Genomic DNA, 21,398 nt, shown 5'->3' on the forward strand with positions numbered 1-21,398 from the left:
TTTACTTACCACCCAATTTCGACTCCGACTTCCCTCCACGCGTGGTCCTTCTTTCGCAAATTTTTATAATCACCATCACCATGATCTTTTAAAAGTGGGGATGACGCACTTCTTCTATTAACGCTTCATCGAAATCCATAGTTAATTCTGAAATATAAAATTTTAATTGGCAAAATAACGTCATATTTGGTATAACTTTTAATAATTTTACATTTCACATATTAGTGGCAATTCTACAGCTGCCCATTGTCGTCGACAAAATTAGAAACATTTTTAATTTAGCGGCAACAACAACTACAAGCCTGTTGTCGCGTAGTCGTGCTGTTGTCAAAAAATCTATGCCCATAAGAACGCGTGTATTTTAATATTTCTCAGATGTCGCTCGTTGCTTGTCGTCTTCTATGTGTTCAGCACATCAGCGATCAAAAATATTCCGTCTGCTTGCAGAGGTTAAGCGAGTAGGTCTATGCCACACGATTGCACAATACGAATATGTGCACGTTTGTAAATAAGGTTTTTCTATGTGAATAAATTAATAAAATGCGCGTAAGCTTGTAATATCGGCCGGTTTTTATTTTTTATTTATTGACGCTTGGTCCCACAGTAAGTGCTGTAACACAATCTCATTTTGTGATGCTCGTTTGATTGTGGTGGTGCCCGTTTCTGAATATGCTTAATTATTGTTCGTTGCAAACAGTGGTCGGCATTGCTTGCCACAATTGTGCCAGTTTTCGGTATATTATCTATATCAGTTTACACTGAAACATATATTTTAACATTTAACACCTTCTAAATGAGCACTCAAAAGCTACAATTTTTAAAAATCCCTAAAATGTTATCTGACGACACCGGCAGAAGCTACACTCTCTAAGCAAGATGCTACAAAAAGTTGGAAAGACATATCTAATAAATTCATAAAGACACTATAAATTCATTTCTGAGAGTGACTGCCTAATAAGATACTGCACTCGATTTGCATCTCGTCGATTCAAGACAATTCTGAATCGGCAGAAAAGTAGAACTGACACAATTACAAGGCCCAGAGGCAAGTTCAGGCATTCACCTCAAAGTGCCAGCATGCGATACAGAAATGTTTCATGGAGATTATGAACAATAGCCGTCCTTCCGGGACAAGTTTATCGCCGTGTACATAAGCCATCCAAAATTATCACAAGCGCAAAAATTGTATCACCTCAGATACAAAACTGATGGTCAGGCGTGGTGAGCAGGTGTAATAGTTAAACAGTTCGCTCTATATGACGGCAATTTCAATTTGGCTTGGGAAGCTCTAAAAGCAAAATACGAAAACGAAAGAATATTGGTCGATAAACAAGTGACGATATTGATGAATTTGCCTAAAATTCAAAAAGAAACAAGTGAAAAAATCTTAAAACAAGAATCCACTGTTTCAAACTGTTTGTCGGTTCTATTGACACTAAATATTTCTACACACAATTGGGACACCATTCTGGTTAATATACGCACCGCAGTATTAACAGATAAACCGTTATTTTACGTGGCAACAAATGAAAGATTTCATAACTTTGGGTAGTTGAAATTGATATTGTTGTGATATAAAAAATAGTGAGAACTAAAAACGTTAAATACGACCTAAACAGAAGAGTCAATAGCAACAACAATCTGAACAGAAGCTTCTTCAAACCACAATACAGTAATCCCCGCTTAAGTGCCCCCTTTTAACATGCACGAGCTTTGAGACACTTAAGAGGGAAAGGCACTTAAATGAATCCCGCTTAAGTGCCTCGAGGTACTTACCAAGCCTTTTCCAAAATATATCGAACTAATATTTTTTCTTTTAGAATGAAAAGTACACTTATTTCTTATTAATAACAAAAATACTTTCTAATAACAATAAATATGGAAAAAACTATGTAGATGTTTTACTTTTGACAATACTCAGCGCATTCTAAATATGTCAAAAATATTAAAAGGCACTTAAAAGAGGAAATTTGCAAACAATTTTGTTTTTCTGGCTTAAATATTGCAGGCATTTAAGCGGGAAAGGCATTTAAACGGAGGCTAAGAGGGCAATTTTATATGTAAATTGAGAGAAAAAATAACGATGCCGCAAAATATGGTTACTTAAGCGGGAAAGGCACTTAAACGGAGGGGCACTTAAGCGGGGATCACTGTAGTCTGCAACGGAGGGAGGAAGATTAAAAAATTAAATATTAACGAAAGGAACAACTTTGTCAGATCAAAACGAATCTGTACAAACTGCTTGTCCCATGCACATAATCCAAATAATTGCGAAATCAAATTCAACTGTGTTTATTATCAAAAGAGACAGCACAGCCAAAGCCAAAGTAGGGTATTACTACCCACAGCAGTCGTCTCCATCGAACACCTAGGAGAACTGTTCAAACATAGGGCCTTGATAGACCAAGGATCACAATGATCATTCATAGCGTCTAAGGCACAAAATAAACTAAAACTGCCAACGAAGCAAGCAAAATTTGAAGTTACGGAAATGAGTGGAAAAGTTATAAAGAACTCTAATAAATTCTCCCACATTACCCTCATTTCCCTCTAAGTGGATAAGCGCTAAGAGGATACTAAGTGGACTAGTTACCGAAACAGTTAACACCTTGACAACTGAAGTTGAAGAAATATTGGGAGTTAGAAGAACTCCCCTCCATATCGATTACAACACCAGAAGATCAGTATTGTGAAGACTTTTACAAAGCCACACCTACAAGATCAGAAAACGGTCGGTACGTCGTACGACTGCCACGAAAACAACAATTCTCCACACTCGCTTAGGTTACCACTCATTCTACTTGCCACATCATGCAGTAGTGAAGCCAGACAAAAAAACAACAAAAGTTAGAGTTGTTTTCAATGCCTCAAAAGCCACTAGCTATTCTATTCACGGGACCCCCACTCCAACCAGATTTAATGCTCTTGGGAGTGGCCAGAAACGATTCTTTTGCATGTGGCTCAAGCAGCTCACGACTTCCGGTCTTTGACCAAGTATCCTCTGGGTAGCCAACAGATATCCGTCTGGAAGCGAGCTAAAGTGAGAAGGCGAATTCCGCCTATGCGGTTATGGTAGGGTTTGGGACCCACCACATAAAAACGAATAACCAATGAATAAGAAGAAACAGCCTCGGATGAGGCACCCCCCTTTCGATGACGACCACAGCAAACGTATAAAGGACTATGATTTAAGGGCATGCACCTGGAATGTCCGAACCCTTAATTGGGAAGGTGCCTCTGCCCAGCTGGTTGATGTCCTCGTAAGAGTAAAGGCTGACATCACCGCAATAAAAGAAATGCGATGGACGGGACAAGGACGGAAGAAGGTGGGTGGGTCCTTGTGACATCTACTACAGCGGCCATATAAAGGAGCGCAAATTCGGTGTGGGATTCGTGGTGGGAGAGAGACTCCGTCTCGAGCCCTGACATTTACTCCGGTGTATGAACGTCTAGCCACAATCCGGATCAAAGCGAGGTTCTTCAACATATCGCTGAATTGCGCCCCGACGGAAGAGAAGGACGAAGTGATCGCAGATACCTTCTATGAGCGCCTAGAACGTACCTATGAGCGCTGCCCCCGCCACGATTTCAAAATCGTGCTTGGCGATTTCAATCCTAGGGTGGGTAAAGAAGGTGTCTGTGGCACAACAGTCGGAAAATTCAGCATCCATGACGAAACATCGCCAAACGGTCTGAGACTGATCGACTTCGCTGGAGCCCGAAATATGGTCGTCTGTAGTACTAGATTCTAGCATAAGAATTCCATCAAGCTACTTGGACGACATGTCTCCAGTGTTTTTGATGTGCGTACGCTTCGTGGTCCCAACACCGACTCGGACCACTATTTTGAATCAGCTAAGATAGGCAGCCACCTCTGTGTAGAAAAGCGCACACGTCAATAAACACAAGAAAGTTTCGACATCGCAGATTTGGCAGCAATTCCACCTGAACGCTGCAATTACGCTCTGCCTTTCACCACTACAGGTGCCGACTTTGCTGGGCCTTTTCAAATAAAGGCGTCTATGCTAAGGTCTCCCACTCTCGTGAAATGCTATGTGGCTGTCTTTATCTTTTTAACGACAAAAGCAGTGCACCTTGAGCTATGTACCAATCTGACGAAGGAGGCTTTTCTCGCGGCATTTGCTCGCTTTGTCGGAAGACGTGGCTTTCCATCAAAAATCATGAGAGATAATGGTAAAACGGTAATCGGGGCTCAAAGAGCCACAGAAATACAGTTTGTGGATTTCATAAAACAAGTCTCTCCTGACATTATACAAAAATATGCTCCCCAAGGCACCAATTGGCAGTTTATCCCCCCAAGCGCTCCACACATGGGTGGTTTATAGGAAAAGCTGTAAAAAGCTTCAAATCTCATTTCACTAAGCTAGCTGGCACTTACAAATTTAATTATGAAGAATTTACGACATTGTTAACAAGAATTGAAGCCGTTCTCAACTCACGGCCTCTCGCTACCCTCTCGTAAGATCCATCAGACTTTACATCCCTCACACAAAGGAGCGCCCATTCTGGTCACACCTGAGCCAAGCGTGGAGCCGCTTTCCTTTTTAAACAGATGGTGAAGAATCAAAATCTTCCATCATGATTTCAGTCTTCGATGGAAAGAGGATTATTTAAAGGACCTCCACAGAAGGTACCGGTGGAAAATACTAGAAAATGCGCCTAAGCTTGGAGATTGTGAATGGCGGCTTGGCCGCATAGAGAAACTTGACCACGGCGCCGGTCATATTCGCATAGTCGATTTCCGTACGCAAAATGGAAGGGCCGCTCGTTAAACTATGCTATGACAGCCGATAAAATAGAAACCTAAAACGAAAACAATAAACCCATAAAATAAATCATAAATAATTAATGAAACTATCAAAACAAATTATAAATCCTCGATCCACATGACGGCCAACGCGTGCTACATAACGTAGAACCAACTAACATATCAATATTTACAACACGCATATAATATTAATACTATTTTGACAGCTAAATATCGATAGCGATATGCCCCAGTTACTCAAAACCCTGCAGCCACAGCGCCACCAACCGCTGCCCGTGCATCACGCGGGCAATCTTGTAGTCGACGCCGGAATCCACGCGCCGCCGTCCACCAATATGGTGGCCACTTTGCAGCAACTGCAACGTCTACTAGGCTAATTAGTCGCCTAGGGGACCGGGATGTCTAAATGAGTCATAGCCCCCTCAACCAAACACACCATCACACCACATTTTTACTCCAACACACAACACTGACACGGCACATTCACCACGCTCCCCACATCATCACACCACCACTTAACATCCACATCACTATACGACGCCTACACTACACATGAGAACACCACCCCAAAAGGAACGAAAGGGAGGGAGGAGCGATCCCGCTGATTACCCTTTTTTGCCTTGTTATGTCAATACAAGATCGCTCACAGACAGTCTGTTGCCGAGTTTCATCAAAGTCAAATCGTGCCGTCCGTGGTCGCAACCGAGAGTGAAATCCTATATAAACTTATTATATTCGCAGTATATACACACCGAGTTGTCTTACCTTTTTTTGCGCCAATCAAAGAAATCTGTAAATAAAGTAGACTTGATAATAAATATATTGAATTTATACTTACCTTGTCGCTAATCTAAAAACCTGTAAAGTAAAACGAATCTGAAAATATAATTTAAATGCATTTGAGTGATTAATCATTTTACGTATGAATATTGAAATTCAAGGTGAGTACGGGGAACAACACTTTCAATATATTTAGTGTGATATAAGCACATAAACCTGAAGAATATCCAATATTTGTTAAATGTATAAAATGATACCATATCCTCATGTACCTGAAAGATGAAAAATAAACAAAATTAAAATTGATTGTATATTCCTTTTTTTTTTGGAAAAATATATTTCTCTTTTGTTGCCTAAAAAGAATAAAAAGTCAAACGGGAACCGTTCTTGGGATCTTTATTTTGTTGGAAATAATACCCATTTTTCAAACCTAAATTTTCAGTGCTCGATCTAATATCATGCTTTAAAATGTCTAAATTAATATGCCTATCCATTGTTGTCTCCACAAACTCTAAGTTGCCGGTGCCAGTGGTTGGCAAACAAACCATCTAACCTAAACCATCAAACCCCCACCTAAGTGCTTTACAGTTGGACATAGTTCATTTTTGTTGTATGAACTATTCAGTACTTTGATTCATAGGAAAAAAAAACATTGTTTCCGAACTTCTTTGGAATGTTTACATATTTTTTTGTGAAGTCAATACCCTATTTTTTGATTAACTAGTGAAACATTTTTGTATTAGCTGCATGTAGACTTATAACGCTGAATGTAAGTCAACTGGAAGTTTGAAATTCCGTATATTTGGTATACGTAGTTTACAGGAAATATTGCGCTGATTTTGCCCATTTTTGGAACAGACTGTTAAAAGGAACACATCTTCTTTGAATTTCTTAAAATATCTGACAGATTTTCAATAAAAAATTAGCCGATACGAAATGTAGAATTTGTGCAAAGCTTGCAAAGTAATATGTATAATGTATATATTGTAAAGTTGTTGAGGTTGTTAACCCATTTTGCCAACTTTCAAACTTTAACATTGGGATGCCATAAAATTATTGTGAACCGAAATTCGTTGAAATTGGTTGATATGGTTTTTAACGCATAAGTGCATCCCTTCTGTACAATCTTTACCTTGAACGAGCGAGCACGAGCTTTGAGACACTTAAGAGGGAAAGGCACTTAAATGAATTCCGCTTAAGTGCCTCGAGGTACTTACCAAGCCTTTTCCCAAATATATCGAACTAATATTTTTTCTTTTAGAATGAAAAGTACACTTATTTCTAATTAATAACAAAAATACTTTCTAATAACAATAAATATGGAAAAAACTATGTAGATGTTTTACTTTTGACAATACTCAGCGCATTCTATGTCAAAAATATTAAAAGGCACTTAAAAGAGGAAATTTGCAAACAATTTTGTTTTCTGGCTTAAATATTGCAGGCATTTAAGCGGGAAAGGCATTTAAACGGAGGCTAAGAGGGCAATTTTATATGTAAATTGAGAGAAAAATAACGATGCCGCAAAATATGGTTACTTAAGCGGGAAAGGCACTTAAACGGAGGGGCACTTAAGCGGGGATCACTGTAGTATGCAACGGAGGGAGGAATATTAAAAAATTAAATATTAACGAAAGGAACAACTTTGTCAGATCAAAACGAATCTGTACAAACTGCTTGTCCCATGCACATAATCCAAATAATTGCGAAAGCAAATTCAACTGTGTTTATTATCAAAAGAGACAGCACAGCCAAAGCCAAAGTAGGGTATTACTACCCACAGCAGTCGTCTCCATCGAACACCTAGGAGAACTGTTCAAACATAGGGCCTTGATAGACCAAGGATCACAATGATCATTCATAGCGTCTAAGGCACAAAATAAACTAAAACTGCCAACGAAGCAAGCAAAATTTGAAGTTACGGGAATGAGTGGAAAAGTTATAAAGAACTCTAATAAATTCTCCCACATTACCCTCATTTCCCCCTAAGTGGATAAGCGCTAAGAGGATACTAAGTGGACTAGTTACCGAAACAGTTAACACCTTGACAACTGAAGTTGAAGAAATATTGGGAGTTAGAAGAACTCCACTCCATATCGATTACAACACCAGAAGATCAGTATTGTGAAGACTTTTACAAAGCCACAACTACAAGATCAGAAAACGGTCGGTACGTCGTACGACTGCCACGAAAACAACAATTTTCCACACTCGCTTAGATTACCACTCATTCTACTTGCCACATCATGCAGTAGTGAAGCCAGACAAAAAAACAACAAAAGTTAGAGTTGTGTTCAATGCCTCAAAAGCCACTAGCTCGGGGAATTCCCTCAATGATATTCTATTCACGGGACCCTCACTCCAACCAGATTTAATGCTCTTGGGAGTGGCCAGAAACGATTCTTTTGCATGTGGCTCAAGCAGCTCACGACTTCCGGTCTTTGACCAAGTATCCTCTGGGTAGCCAACAGATATCCGTCTGGAAGCGAGCTAAAGTGAGAAGGCGAATTCCGCCTATGCGGTTATGGTAGGGTTTGGGACCCACCACATAAAAACGAATAACCAATGAATAAGAAGAAACAGCCTCGGATGAGGCACCCCCCTTTCGATGACGACCACAGCAAACGTATAAAGGACTATGATTTAAGGGCATGCACCTGGAATGTCCGAACCCTTAATTGGGAAGGTGCCTCTGCCCAGCTGGTTGATGTCCTCGTAAGAGTAAAGGCTGACATCACCGCAATAAAAGAAATGCGATGGACGGGACAAGGACGGAAGAAGGTGGGTGGGTCCTTGTGACATCTACTACAGCGGCCATATAAAGGAGCGCAAATTCGGTGTGGGATTCGTGGTGGGAGAGAGACTCCGTCTCGAGCCCTGACGTTTACTCCGGTGTATGAACGTCTAGCCACAATCCGCATCAAAGCGAGGTTCTTCAACATATCGCTGATTTGCGCCCCGACGGAAGAGAAGGACGAAGTGATCGCAGATACCTTCTATGAGCGCCTAGAACGTACCTATGAGCGCTGCCCCCGCCACGATGTCAAAATCGTGCTTGGTTTCAATCCTAGGGTGGGTAAAGAAGGTGTCTTTGGCACAACAGTCGGAAAATTCAGCCTCCATGACGAAACATCGCCAAACGGTCTGAGACTGATCGACTTCGCTGGAGCCCGAAATATGGTCGTCTGTAGTACTAGATTCTAGCATAAGAATTCCATCAAGCTACTTGGACGACATGTCTCCAGTGTTTTTGATGTGCGTAGGCTTCGTGGTCCCAACACCGACTCGGACCACTATTTTGAAGCAGCTAAGATAGGCACACGTCAATAAACACAAGAAAGGTTCGACATCGCAGATTATGGCAGCAATTCCACCTGAACGCTGCAATTACGCTCTGCCTTTCACCACTACAGGTGCCGAATTTGCTGCGCCTTTTCAAATAAAGGCGTCTATGCTAAGGTCTCCCACTCTCGTGAAATGCTATGTGGCTGTCTTTATCTTTTTAACGACAAAAGCAGTGCACCTTGAGCTATGTACCAATCTGACGAAGGAGGCTTTTCTCGCGGCATTTGCTCGCTTTGTCGGAAGACGTGGCTTTCCATCAAAAATCATGACCGATAATGGTAAAACGTTAATCGGGGCTCAAAGAGCCACAGAAATACAGTTTGTGGATTTCATAAAACAAGTCTCTCCTGACATTATACAAAAATATGCTCCCCAAGGCACCAATTGGCAGTTTATCCCCCCAAGCGCTCCACACATGGGTGGTTTATAGGAAAAGCTGTAAAAAGTTTCAAATCTCATTTCACTAAGCTAGCTGGCACCTACAAATTTAATTATGAAGAATTTACGACATTGTTAACAAGAATTGAAGCCGTTCTCAACTCACGGCCTCCCGCTACCCTCTCGTAAGATCCATCAGACTTTACATCCCTCACACAAAGGAGCGCCCATTCTGGTCACACCTGAGCCAAGCGTGGAGCCGCTTTCCTTTTTAAACAGATGGTGAAGAATCAAAATCTTCCATCATGATTTCAGTCTTCGATGGAAAGAGGATTATTTAAAGGACCTCCACAGAAGGTACCGGTGGAAAATACTAGAAAATGCGCCTAAGCTTGGAGATTGTGAATGGCGGCTTGGCCGCATAGAGAAACTTGACCACGGCGCCGGTCATATTCGCATAGTCGATTTCCGTACGCAAAATGGAAGGGCCGCTCGTTAAACTATGCTATGACAGCCGATAAAATAGAAACCTAAAACGAAAACAATAAACCCATAAAATAAATCATGAATAATTAATGAAACTATCAAAACAAATTATAAATCCTCGATCCACATGACGGCCAACGCGTGCTACATAACGTAGCACCAACTAACATATCAATATTTACAACACGCATATAATATTAATACTATTTTGACAGCTAAATATCGATAGCGATATGCCCCAGTTACTCGAAACCCTGCAGCCACAGCGCCACCAACCGCTGCCCGTGCATCACGCGAGCAGGTACGAACCGACGCCCACAGGCGAACCATGTTGCATGGAGGCAACCACGGCAATCTTGTAGTCGACGCCGGAATCCACGCGCCGCCGTCCACCAATATGGTGGCCACTTTGCAGCAACTGCAACGTCTACTAGGCTAATTAGTCGCCTAGGGGACCGGGATGTCTAAATGAGTCATAGCCCCCTCAACCAAACACACCATCACACCACATTTTTACTCCAACACACAACACTGACACGGCACATTCACCACGCTCCCCACATTATCACACCACCACTTAACATCCACATCACTATACGACGCCTACACTACACATGAGAACACCACCCCAAAAGGAACGAAAGGGAAGGAGGACCGATCCCGCTGATTACCCTTTTTTGCCTTGTTATGTCAATACAAGATCGCTCACAGACAGTCTGTTGCCGAGTTTCATCAAAGTCAAATCGTGCCGTCCGTGGTCGCAACCGAGAGTGAAATCCTATATAAACTTATTATATTCGCAGTGTATACACACCGAGTTGTCTTACCTTTTTTTGCGCCAATCAAAGAAATCTGTAAATAAAGTAGACTTGATAATAAATATATTGAATTTATACTTACCTTGTCGCTAATCTAAAAACCTGTAAAGTAAAACGAATCTGAAAATATAATTTAAATGCATTTGAGTGATTAATCATTTTACGTATGAATATTGAAATTCAAGGTGAGTACGGGGAACAACACTTTCAATATATTTAGTGTGATATAAGCACATAAACCTGAAGAATATCCAATATTTGTTAAATGTATAAATTGATACCAAATTTAATGTCTAATATCTTAATATATTATTCCTATCCTCGTGTACCTGAAAGATGAAAAATAAACAAAATTAAAATTGATTGTATATTCCTTTTTTTTGGAAAAATATATTTCTCTTTTGTTGCCTAAAAAGAATAAAAAGTCAAACGGGAACCGTTCTTGGGAACTTTATTTTGTTGGAAATAATACCCATTTTTCAAACCTAAATTTTCAGTGCTCGATCTAATATCATGCCTTAAAATGTCTAAATTAATATGCCTATCCATTGTTGTCTCCACAAACTCTAAGTTGCCGGTGCCAGTGGTTGGCAAACAAACCATCTAACCTAAACCATCACACCCTTACTTACGTGCTTTACAGTTGGGCATAGTTCATTTTTGTTGTATGCTTCACCTGCCAAACAATTTACAACCGTTTATGCCAAATATTCAGTACTTTGATTCATAGAAAAAAAAAACATTGTTTCCGAACTTCTTTGGAATGTTTACATATTTTTTTGTGAAGTCAATACCCTATTTTTTGATTAACTAGTGAAACATTTTTGTATTAGCTGCATGTAGACTTATAACGCTGAATGTAAGTCAACTGGAAGTTTGAAATTCCGTATATTTGGTATATGTAGTTTACAGGAAATATTGCGCTGATTTTGCCCATTTTTGGAACAGACTGTTAAAAGGAACACATCTTCTTTGAATTTCTTAAAATATCTGACAGATTTTCAATAAAAAATTAGCCGCAAGCTTTGAAGTCCTCATGTCGATATCTGAGGCACTGAAAAGTTCTAGTTCGAATTCATCGATGTTTATACGGGGCATGCGATACGAAATGTAGCATTTGTGCAAAGCTTGCAAAGTAATATGTATAATGTATATATTGTAAAGTTGTTGAGGTTGTTAACCCATTTTGCCCACTTTCAAACTTTAACATTGGGATGCCATGAAATTATTGTGAACCGAAATTCGTTGAAATTGGTTGATATGGTTTTTAACGCATAAGTGCATCCCTTCTGTACAATCTTTACCTTGAAATTTGAGGTTTCCGGTATTTTTCTGACTGGATTAACGCACTTTATTGAATGTTCACCATAACATCTGTACGGGAGGTAGACGTGGTTATAATCCGATTTCTTTCCTTTTCCTACTATATAATGAAGTGTTGATACAACTGGTTTCCGAGATATATGACCTTTTGTACCAAATTTTACTTTCCTATCTTTATATATGGCTTTGTTATGGCACTTTATAAGTTTTCGGTTTTCGCCATTTTGTGGGCATGGCAGTAGTCCGATTTTGGCCATCTATGAAAGCAACCTTCTTATGGTGCCAAGGAACTCGTGTACCAATTCTCATTTAGATATCTCAATCAATTTGTACTCAAGTTATCGCTTGTACGGACGGACAGAACAACATCCGGATTTCGTCTTTACTCCATACCATGACTCTATATCTAACTCGTTTAGTTTTAGGACTTACAAACAACCATTATGTGTACGTAGGCTACATATGGATGTGATATACATATTATATGTACATATGTACATACAAACTTCTTCTTCTTGACTGGCGAAGAAACCGCTTACGCGGTTATAGCCGAGTCCACAACAGCGCGCCACGCAGTGGTTTTTTAGTTTAGTTTTTGTTTTTGTTCGTTGGGAGAGTTTAGTTTTTGTTCGTTGGGAGAGGACTTTGCCTACTCAGTCCATAGTAGCACCTGTTGGCAAGAGTGATTCTGCGTTGGATTTCAAGGCTGACATTATTATCGGTGTTGATGTTGTATACGAAATTATCTACAACTTCAAAGTTATTACTTTCAACAGTGACGTGGGAGCCAAGACGCGAATGCGCTGACTGTTTGTTTGATGACAGGAGATATTTCGTCTCGTCCTCGTTCATCACCAGACCCACTCGCTTCGCTTCCTTATCCAGGCGGGAAAAAGCAGAACTTGTTGTTTCCAATGATATCGATATCATCGGCGTACGCCAGTAGCTGTACACTTTTATAAAAAATTGTACCTTCTTTGTTTAGCTCTGCGGTTCGAAGTATTTTTTCCAGCCAGTAGCTGTACACTTTTATAAAAAATTGTACCTTCTCTGTTTAGCTCTGCGGTTCGAAGTATTTTTTCCAGCATCAGGTTAAAGAAGTCACACGATAGCGAGTCACCTTGTCTGAAACCTCGTTTGGTATCGAACGGCTTGGAGAGGTCCTTCCCGATCCTGACGGAGCCTATGGTGTTGCTCAACATCACTTTACACAGCCGTATTAGTTTTGCGGGGATACAAAATTCAGACATCGCGGCATAAAGGTACCTCCTTTTCGTGCTGTCGAAAGCAGCTTTTAAGTCAACATATAGATGCTGTGTGTCGATCCTCTTTTCACGGGTCTTCTCCAAGATTTGGCGCATGGTGAATATCTGGTCAGTTGTTGATTTTCCAGGTCTAAAGCCACACTGATAAGGTCCAATCAGTTTGTTGACGGTGGGCTTTAGTCTTTCACACAGTACGCTCGATAGAACCTTATAAGCGATGTTAAGGAGGCTTATCCCACGATAGTTGGTGCAGATTGTGGGGTCTCCCTTTTTATGGATTGGGCAGAGTACACTGAGATTCCAATCATCGGGCATGCTTTCTTCCGACCAAATTCCGCAAAGAAGCTGATGCATGCACCTTATTAGCTCTTCGCCGCCGTATTTGAATAGCTCGGCCGGCAACAGCCCGGACAATGGAATGGCACGGTCGGGCAATGGAACATCTGTTCCATCGTCGTCGATTGGGGAATCGGGTTCGCCATCTCCTGGTGTTGTACTTTCACTTACATTTAGGCTGGAGAAGTGTTCCCTCCACAAACACAGTATACTCTGGTCATCAACAACTATATCACCTCTGGGGGTCCTACAGGAGTGTGCTCCGATCTTGAAACCGTCCGTTAGTCGCCGGATCTTTTCGTAAAATTTTCGAGCATTACCCCTGTCAGCCAGCTTGTCAAGCTCTTCATACTCACGCATTTCGGCCTCTTTCTTTTTTTGTCTGCAAATGCGTCTCGCTTCCCTCTTCAGCTCTCGGTACATATGTATATTTATTTGTCCTGAACATCGACATAATTGGCTTTACAAATTGAATGTTCAGCAACCAGCTTTTAACCGATATATCCACAAACAATATTACCCGGAATAATTAATGCATCACATTTAAGTTTGCAATTAGATTTTATATGGTCTCGCTGACCCTCCGTAAATTGGAAATTTGAATATTTTGAATTCCTAAAGGATAACTACATCCATATGTAAGGCGAATAATTGCGTAGTAATTTTATTTGATAGTTTTTTTGTCAGTAAGTTTAAAAATGTCTTTCAATTATTTTGAAAACAAACACATTTTTTTAAGAAATACATTTAGTAAGTAGTACAAAAGAGGAACCTTGTATTGTAAAAAGTCTGCTACAAAAATTCAGCAAAATTAATATATTGAACACATTTTCATTAAAATTTTATTCCTTCAATTTCAGGTTAAGTGCGAATTTGTATTGCTTGATCCTTTTCATTCCTCTTCATCATCTTCTTCCTCTGCTTCGGTAGTGTCATCAGCAAAAGAAAGTTCATCTATTTGAGTAGATAGTTCAATAATAGGTTCTCTACGATTTTCTTCGACAGGAGTCTCTGGTTGTTCTACGACGGGTTCTACTGAAACTCCGCTTATGTCATCTAAATCCGTCGAAACTACTTGGTTTTCATGTTGCATGGCATGCAATTCTTGTGCCGCAAGTTCAGCTTCTTGGCGCGCTATTTCAGCTAGTTCTGCTGCTTGACGTGCCAACTCTCCCTCCTGTTCATCAACAGCTTGCTTTTCAATTTCTGCTAGACGGATCACTTCTTCCTCACGCTGCCGTTTTTCTTCTTCTAAGCGAGCTTCTTCCACTTTTCGAGCTTCTTCCTCTGCTATACGTGATTCTTCAGCTAGCCTATCTTCTTCAGCTTTCTTCAAACGAATTTCTTCAGCAATACGCTGTTCTTCTGCTAATCGGGCTTCTTCTGCCAAACGAGCTTCTTCAGCTAATCGGGCTTCTTCAGCTAATCGGTCTTCTTCTGCTAATCGTGTTTCTTCAGCTAATCGTGCTGCTTCTGCTAATCGGGTTTCTTCAGCTAATCGGGCTTCTTCAGCTAATCGTGCTTCTTCTGCTAATCGCGCTTCTTCTGCTGATCGTGCTTCTTCAGCTAATCGTTCTTCTTCTGCTAATCGTGCTTCTTCAGCTAATCGTTCTTCTTCAGCTAATCGAGCTTTTTCGGCCTTAAGTTCATCATCTTTGGCTGCTTTAAGAATTGCCTCATCTTGCTTTATCTTAGTTTGTTCCTTGGATTTTCTGCAAAATTAAATGTTCGAACTTATAAACCATAAAATATTTGTAATGCTTCGTTGAAAACAGAAATGCTAAAAAACAATGAAATATTTTCGGATGCTCTTTATATTAAAAAATATTACAAATAAATTAAATATTCGTTATTCAACAAAATTGTTATTGGATTATAGTCATAATCACTGACCTAATGACAATGTATTTGTTACATTGCATCATATTTCGAAAATCAGTAGTCGATGCGAGTGTTACGAAAAATAAATATTTTATTAAATTATGACAAAATGGAGATACTACGTTAAATAACATAATGATGAATATTTCGGCGAAATTAAAAACTAACGATATTGAACATCGGAAATTTAATTTTAAATGCGAAAGAGACATATGTATGTATATTGTATTTTAAAATAGATGTATCAGTTTATAATTTTCAAATCCCTTTGATAGCGCATTCTGGTCATGGTGATTATATTCGTGAGTTTGAGAATAAACGTGATTGGCCTACAGTAGTTAATGCTGCTTAAATGCCAAGGGAAGCCGCGGAAACAAAAACTGATCATTGTGAATTCGCCAACTAAGTAAATTATGTATATTTAAACAGTATTCATTGTAATTTTAAAATTATTGCTTTTACCGAAACAAAATAATGAGGATGGATATTAAGAAGTCAATGTTCCCTAATACCTGAGACAGACATGTAGTACATATTGTAGTATGCTTCAGAAACCATATGTGTATCACCGGTTTTCCGAATTTTGTTTGAAAGCAAATGGTGTTGCGTACTACAATAGAGTTCTAGAAACCTTTGAAATTTTGTGGTGTTGTGAAATGTACTACAATGGATTGCATTGAACATACCGAAAGCTTTAAGCTCTTCTGCCACAATCATATGTTTTCTGACATTTTGACATACAGAAAATAAATTAAATTCAAAATTAATTGAAATCAAAAAACAAAATTTGAAAAAAAAATATGTGAAAAATATGTAAAATAAAAAAAATATGTATGTAATAATATGTAATATGTAATAATTATATTGGACAATAATATTTTAAGATTGCTTGAAGTTATAACTAAGTCAGGATCAATTTTCCTGCCTGTTATTTATCATTATATTTTGCTTGAATTTATTTGTATCAGCTGATAAATGTAAACATAGTACAATACTACATGTGTGTCACATGCTGGTATATGGTTTCTTGAGCTTTTATTGTAGTACACATCGTAGTACAGAAACCAGATGTGTGTCACCAAATACCAGCACTTTACCATGTGAGCAATGTAGTATTTTGCTGGTAACAATATCAGCATTTTTTTTTGGTATTTCACTGAACACACCTAAACATAGGTAACAAACCTAGGTGAGAGCTTATATACAAAAGTTTTTAAAATATTTTGTCAAAATGACTTTTCAAAAATAAATATATAAAATGGAAAATAAAAAAATTGTTCACAAGTTTTTTTTCAAAACGCCAAGGTCACGTATCGCCGTATTTTGATGGCCGTATGTTACGGGCTTTTAAGATACATTTCAACTACTTCTGTTTTTTGTGCAGAAAATACATATTTTTGCCATTTTTTTGTAATGTTAAAAATTGCTTTCTCCATTACCCATCTGTAAATATTTATTGTTTAATTTTTTTTTGCATTATCTGCATTTAAAGGAGAAAGATGTACAGGTAAATAATAAACTCTGTTTGATAGTGAATTTGTTAGATTTTGTTTTTAGAGGAAAACAATCGGCGTAAATGTGTTAAATTAAATGAACTCCAGTTTGACAACTTCGCTAAAAAGCATTTCACCTATCAGGTAGAACACTGCATTTTACTTGTTCAGTCCAAAAAAACTGGACAGAAATTAAAAACATTTTACAAAGTAAACAACAGTTATCAAGACAAGTATTAGAGGTTTTCGAAGAATATTCCAAAGATCTAGAAGGAGAAAATGATCCAACGCTGCTTTTGATACTTCCCCACGTATACAGGTTGAAAGAAACTTGTTCAAGAAATGAGGGGTAAACTTTTATAAGTAAGTTTAAAAAAAGCTATGTAAATGAGTTGTTGGACACCGTTGTCTTGGAAAATCTTGTGGCTTACAGCCAAAGTGATGCAATCGTACAAGAAATACTAGTACAAGTAAAGAAATACTAGTACTAGAAAACTATATACATTTTCCAAAAACTTTAAATACCACTTTACAGCGGCAGATATACACATTAAATTTATGCTTGAAAAATCAGATTTTATAGTTATTTTATTTATCTACAACAAAAACTGGCTACAGTATAATATTGCACCTCACAGCGAAAATGATGCAGTAAAAAGCAAAATATATTGCAATTTTTTAAGGACACAACTAAATTTTTATGTCGATTAGTACTTTGTGGGATGCCACTTACTATCAATAACTGCTTTCATACGTTTCAGTATGGATTCTACTAATTTCTTTCTATAGTTTGGAGCAATTTTATTCCGTGCTGTTTGCAGGGCGTTTTTCAGGTCGTCTTTATTTCTAATTTGGTATTTTCGCATGTCTCGTTCCTAATTTCCTTCCTTCTCAATTGCATTCAAATCTGAAGAATGCGCTGGTGTTTGTACTATGTGGACAGTTCCAAATAAGCCAACTTTGCACAACTCTGATTTTGTGCTTTAGATCTTTATCTTGATAGTACCGAAAGTTATCAATAGTTTTTTATTTCCTGGCATTTTGTAGCAAATTTCGTTTCCAAATGTCCAGATACACACTCCACTATGTTTTATGGTACTACGTAGATTTTGCGGTTGTAGCTTAGCAATTGGTTTTGTCCATACATATCTATTCCTATCCGATGTAAAGTGGTTGAAATTACTCTCATCTGCAAAAATTACGGTATTCCAGAACTTCGAGTTTTAGCATTGATGTATGGTTTATTTCGGGCTGTGCGGTAATTTAAAAAGCTTCTCTAAACATTGTTCTTGTGGTTTTGAAATGACTATCCTTCCCAAGGATTTTTTCCATTTCGTTGCTTTAAGTTGGAGCACTTAAATAGGGATTTTCTCGTATTTTCCGTGCAATGTTTTATTATGAGTCGATTTATTTTATTTGGAACACGATTTTCAAGATCAAAAAATTAAATGATATGCCGAATAGTTCCTGGACTGAGTTTCACCATTTACACGACATTGCGTTGACTTAACTCGCACACTTCAATATTGGTTTGGCGGCCCATTTTGAAATATACTTTACAAATGACAATACTAAAATGTCAAAACTCTTAAATATCATTCCAGGATAGCTCACATTTATAACAATATTTACTTTGCATTCGAAAATCGGAGCCAAGCTGTCGCCGCTAAAGGTAAGCATTTGTGCATCATTTTGGCTGTGAGCTTGTTTAGCGGTATACGAACATGTTTTTACTTAACGCTTGTAAAACATAAATAATTTTTGCGTTTTTTTATTTAAAAGATTAAACATTCATGTACCTAATCAATAAATTAGTAAGCGATTTTTCATTTCGTTGCTGCATCGCTGTACTGTATTATAAACTTGTTGTATTTTTGTTTCAATCAACGAACTTAAAAAGCTAATACAAGGCTCTAATGTCAAGTTTCATCAGCGAGGCGGACGGTCACGATCAGCCAAGCACATCTGCTAACCCTCCACTCGCAAATTGCTGCTTTTAACACTAATCCTACATCAATCTGAAGTTTTAAATGAGGAAAATAATACCAACACCGAGGTTATTAAATACGAAGCGACTAATTTCCTATATTATGATGAATTGAGTTTCTTTCAGTGGTGGCATCTACATCAATTTGAATTTCCTTTACTTTAAAAGGCAGCCAGTAGTCTGTTAGTAATTCCAGCTAGTAGTGCTGCTTCAGAAAGAGTTTTCTAAAAAGTTAGGCACTTCATATCAGAAAAGCTGAGTGTGATTTGTAGTAATTCATTTTCCATACACCAAATAATGTTTCTGAATAATAATATGGATATTAACGTATTAAATTAGAAGATGTTAACAATTACACTTAATACATACGTATATATGTAGAAATAAGACATACTGAGAACATATAATAGTTTTAACCAAATACAAGTTACAACACTGGACAAAAAAATACGATAAAACAAAGCAGGTGGAAGAGAATTTTCTGCGTATGAGTTAGAGGTATTGGCCTTAAAGAAATGGAAAATATACCTATTAGGTATACACTTCAATGCGTTTACAATGACAAAAAAGACGTACCGCCAAAAATTCCGAAATGGGCATTGTTTCTTCAAGACTTTAACTATGAAATCGAGCAGGATCTAGAATGGTCCACGTTGACGCTTTAATACTAGAAGACTATTTAAATATCGGCTAAAGCAAGAACAAAGGCAGTATGCAAGGTACATTTTTTTTAATCATGCAAAGGAATTGATTGTAGTACCGAAGCCAATGGAAGAAATTATTAAGTTGGCACACAAACAGGGTCATTTCTCTATAAAGAAAACTCTGGATCTGTTAGAACAGTCGTATTATATTCCCCTAGTCAAGGGTAAAGTTTGTCAGATAGTCCGAAGTCAGGAAAGAAAGAGGGATTCCTGAATAGTATAGATAAAGAAGATATACCACTAGGAATATTTCACATTGATCACGTAGGGCCACTAGAAATTACCAGTAAGTTGTACAATTATATATTGGTGGTGGTGGGTGCGTTAAGTAAATTTATGTGGTTGTACCCTACAGGCAGACAGCTGTATTCGGTAACCAAAGACGTATTATTTCTGATAGAAAAGGGAAGCAGCTTTTATATCAAATTTGTTTAGAGAATATTGTCAAAAGGAGAATATACAACATTTACTAATAACAACAAGGGTTCCAAGAGGAAACGGACAAGTGGGCAGAGTTCATAAAATTGTTATACCTATGTTGTCGAAGTTGTGTACGGAAACCCCAACTAATTGGTATAAACATGTAGAAAAGGTCAACAGTTTATAAACAATACACCCCCTCGCAGTCTCCGTTCAGGTTATTAACAGGACTGGGCATGCGAATGGTCAACATGCCAGAGCTAAAGGACCTACTGGAAGATACAGTTAAAAATTACTTAAATGAAAATCGCGAAACAGAACGAAAAGTAGCAAAAGAAACTATTTTAAAAGTGCAGGAAGAAAGCCGGAAGTCATATAATTGACGTCGTCAGAGGGAGAAAAACTACACGGGTTGAAACCGAAAGGAAAGTTTTAAGGACCGTATAGGATAGTGAAGAAACTTCACCATGACAAATATGAAGTAGAAAAGATGGGTGAAACCGAAGGGCCGAGAAAGACATCGACATAAGAAGACATGGACAAAATCATTCGAGGACGAATGAAAACAGGATGGCCGAATGTAGAAATAAGACTAGACCGAACTAAATAATGACGAAAACTGGACGATGCGTCAGAACGCTACGCTTGCGTTCTAGTGTGTTCTACACCATAACTTCACTCCTATTTGGACCGCCGACAAGAACCAAAAATCTAAATAAATATATTGGGCATTTTAGAAATAAATTTTGGGTATTTTAAGTTTTAGATATTATTTTTAAATGCTGTTTCCTAGTGGACCTATATCCTATATATACTAACCTAAATATACTTATATACTAATTACAAATAATTAAGATAATAAAAACATGATTTTTTATAAATTCATGTAACAAAATATATTAATTTATTAACATAAAATATATAATATATTAAATGTAAATGATGTCATTTGATCTAGTAAAAACAAATAATAGCAAAACAATAGTTTCACACAATTTAATATTATCAGTGTATTTTCCTAAAATTGTATTTCGCGCTGATTTTGTCATATACATATGTACTTTTACCGGTATTACTTCTGGCATCCCTGTCAAAAATTCCTTCAACTCGCATTGCTACCAAATCAAACGAAATTTCTTGTGCCAAAACGTTGGAAATGTTGAAAAAAACATTTGGTGATTCAACCATTTCGAAAACTCAAGTTTACGATTGGTATAATTCGTTCAAATAGGGACATATAAAAATCGCAACGCACACCAAAGGTTGACTTGTTCTTTATGACGCCGTAAACAAACTAAATGACACATAACAATAAAAATTGACATCATAGTGGCTGACAGTTGTGCCAACCTGGAAAAAAAATTGAAATATTCTCAGCGGAAAAATTTAAAAC

General features: G+C 38.0%; 1 protein-coding gene across 9 annotated transcripts in view; it reads right to left on the reverse strand.

The window, feature by feature from the left end:
* LOC105220178 (protein anoxia up-regulated) overlaps positions 1 to 21,398 on the reverse strand; it is an 80,762-nt gene that overhangs the window by 388 nt on the left and 58,976 nt on the right. For 5 of the 9 annotated variants that reach the window (XM_054225578.1, XM_054225581.1, XM_054225575.1 and 2 more), the window contains one exon: positions 10 to 15,232. In XM_054225578.1, coding sequence (XP_054081553.1) covers positions 14,413 to 15,232 — 820 coding nt within the window. In that variant the 3' untranslated portion in view covers positions 10 to 14,412. Of the gene's footprint in view, positions 1 to 9; positions 21,356 to 21,398 lie in introns of those variants that run through there. The other 4 variants (XM_054225577.1, XM_054225576.1, XM_054225583.1 and 1 more) reach the window with 4 other exon arrangements.

Source organism: Zeugodacus cucurbitae, chromosome 2, assembly GCF_028554725.1.
Source record: "Zeugodacus cucurbitae isolate PBARC_wt_2022May chromosome 2, idZeuCucr1.2, whole genome shotgun sequence".
Classification (NCBI taxonomy): domain Eukaryota; kingdom Metazoa; phylum Arthropoda; class Insecta; order Diptera; family Tephritidae; genus Zeugodacus; species Zeugodacus cucurbitae.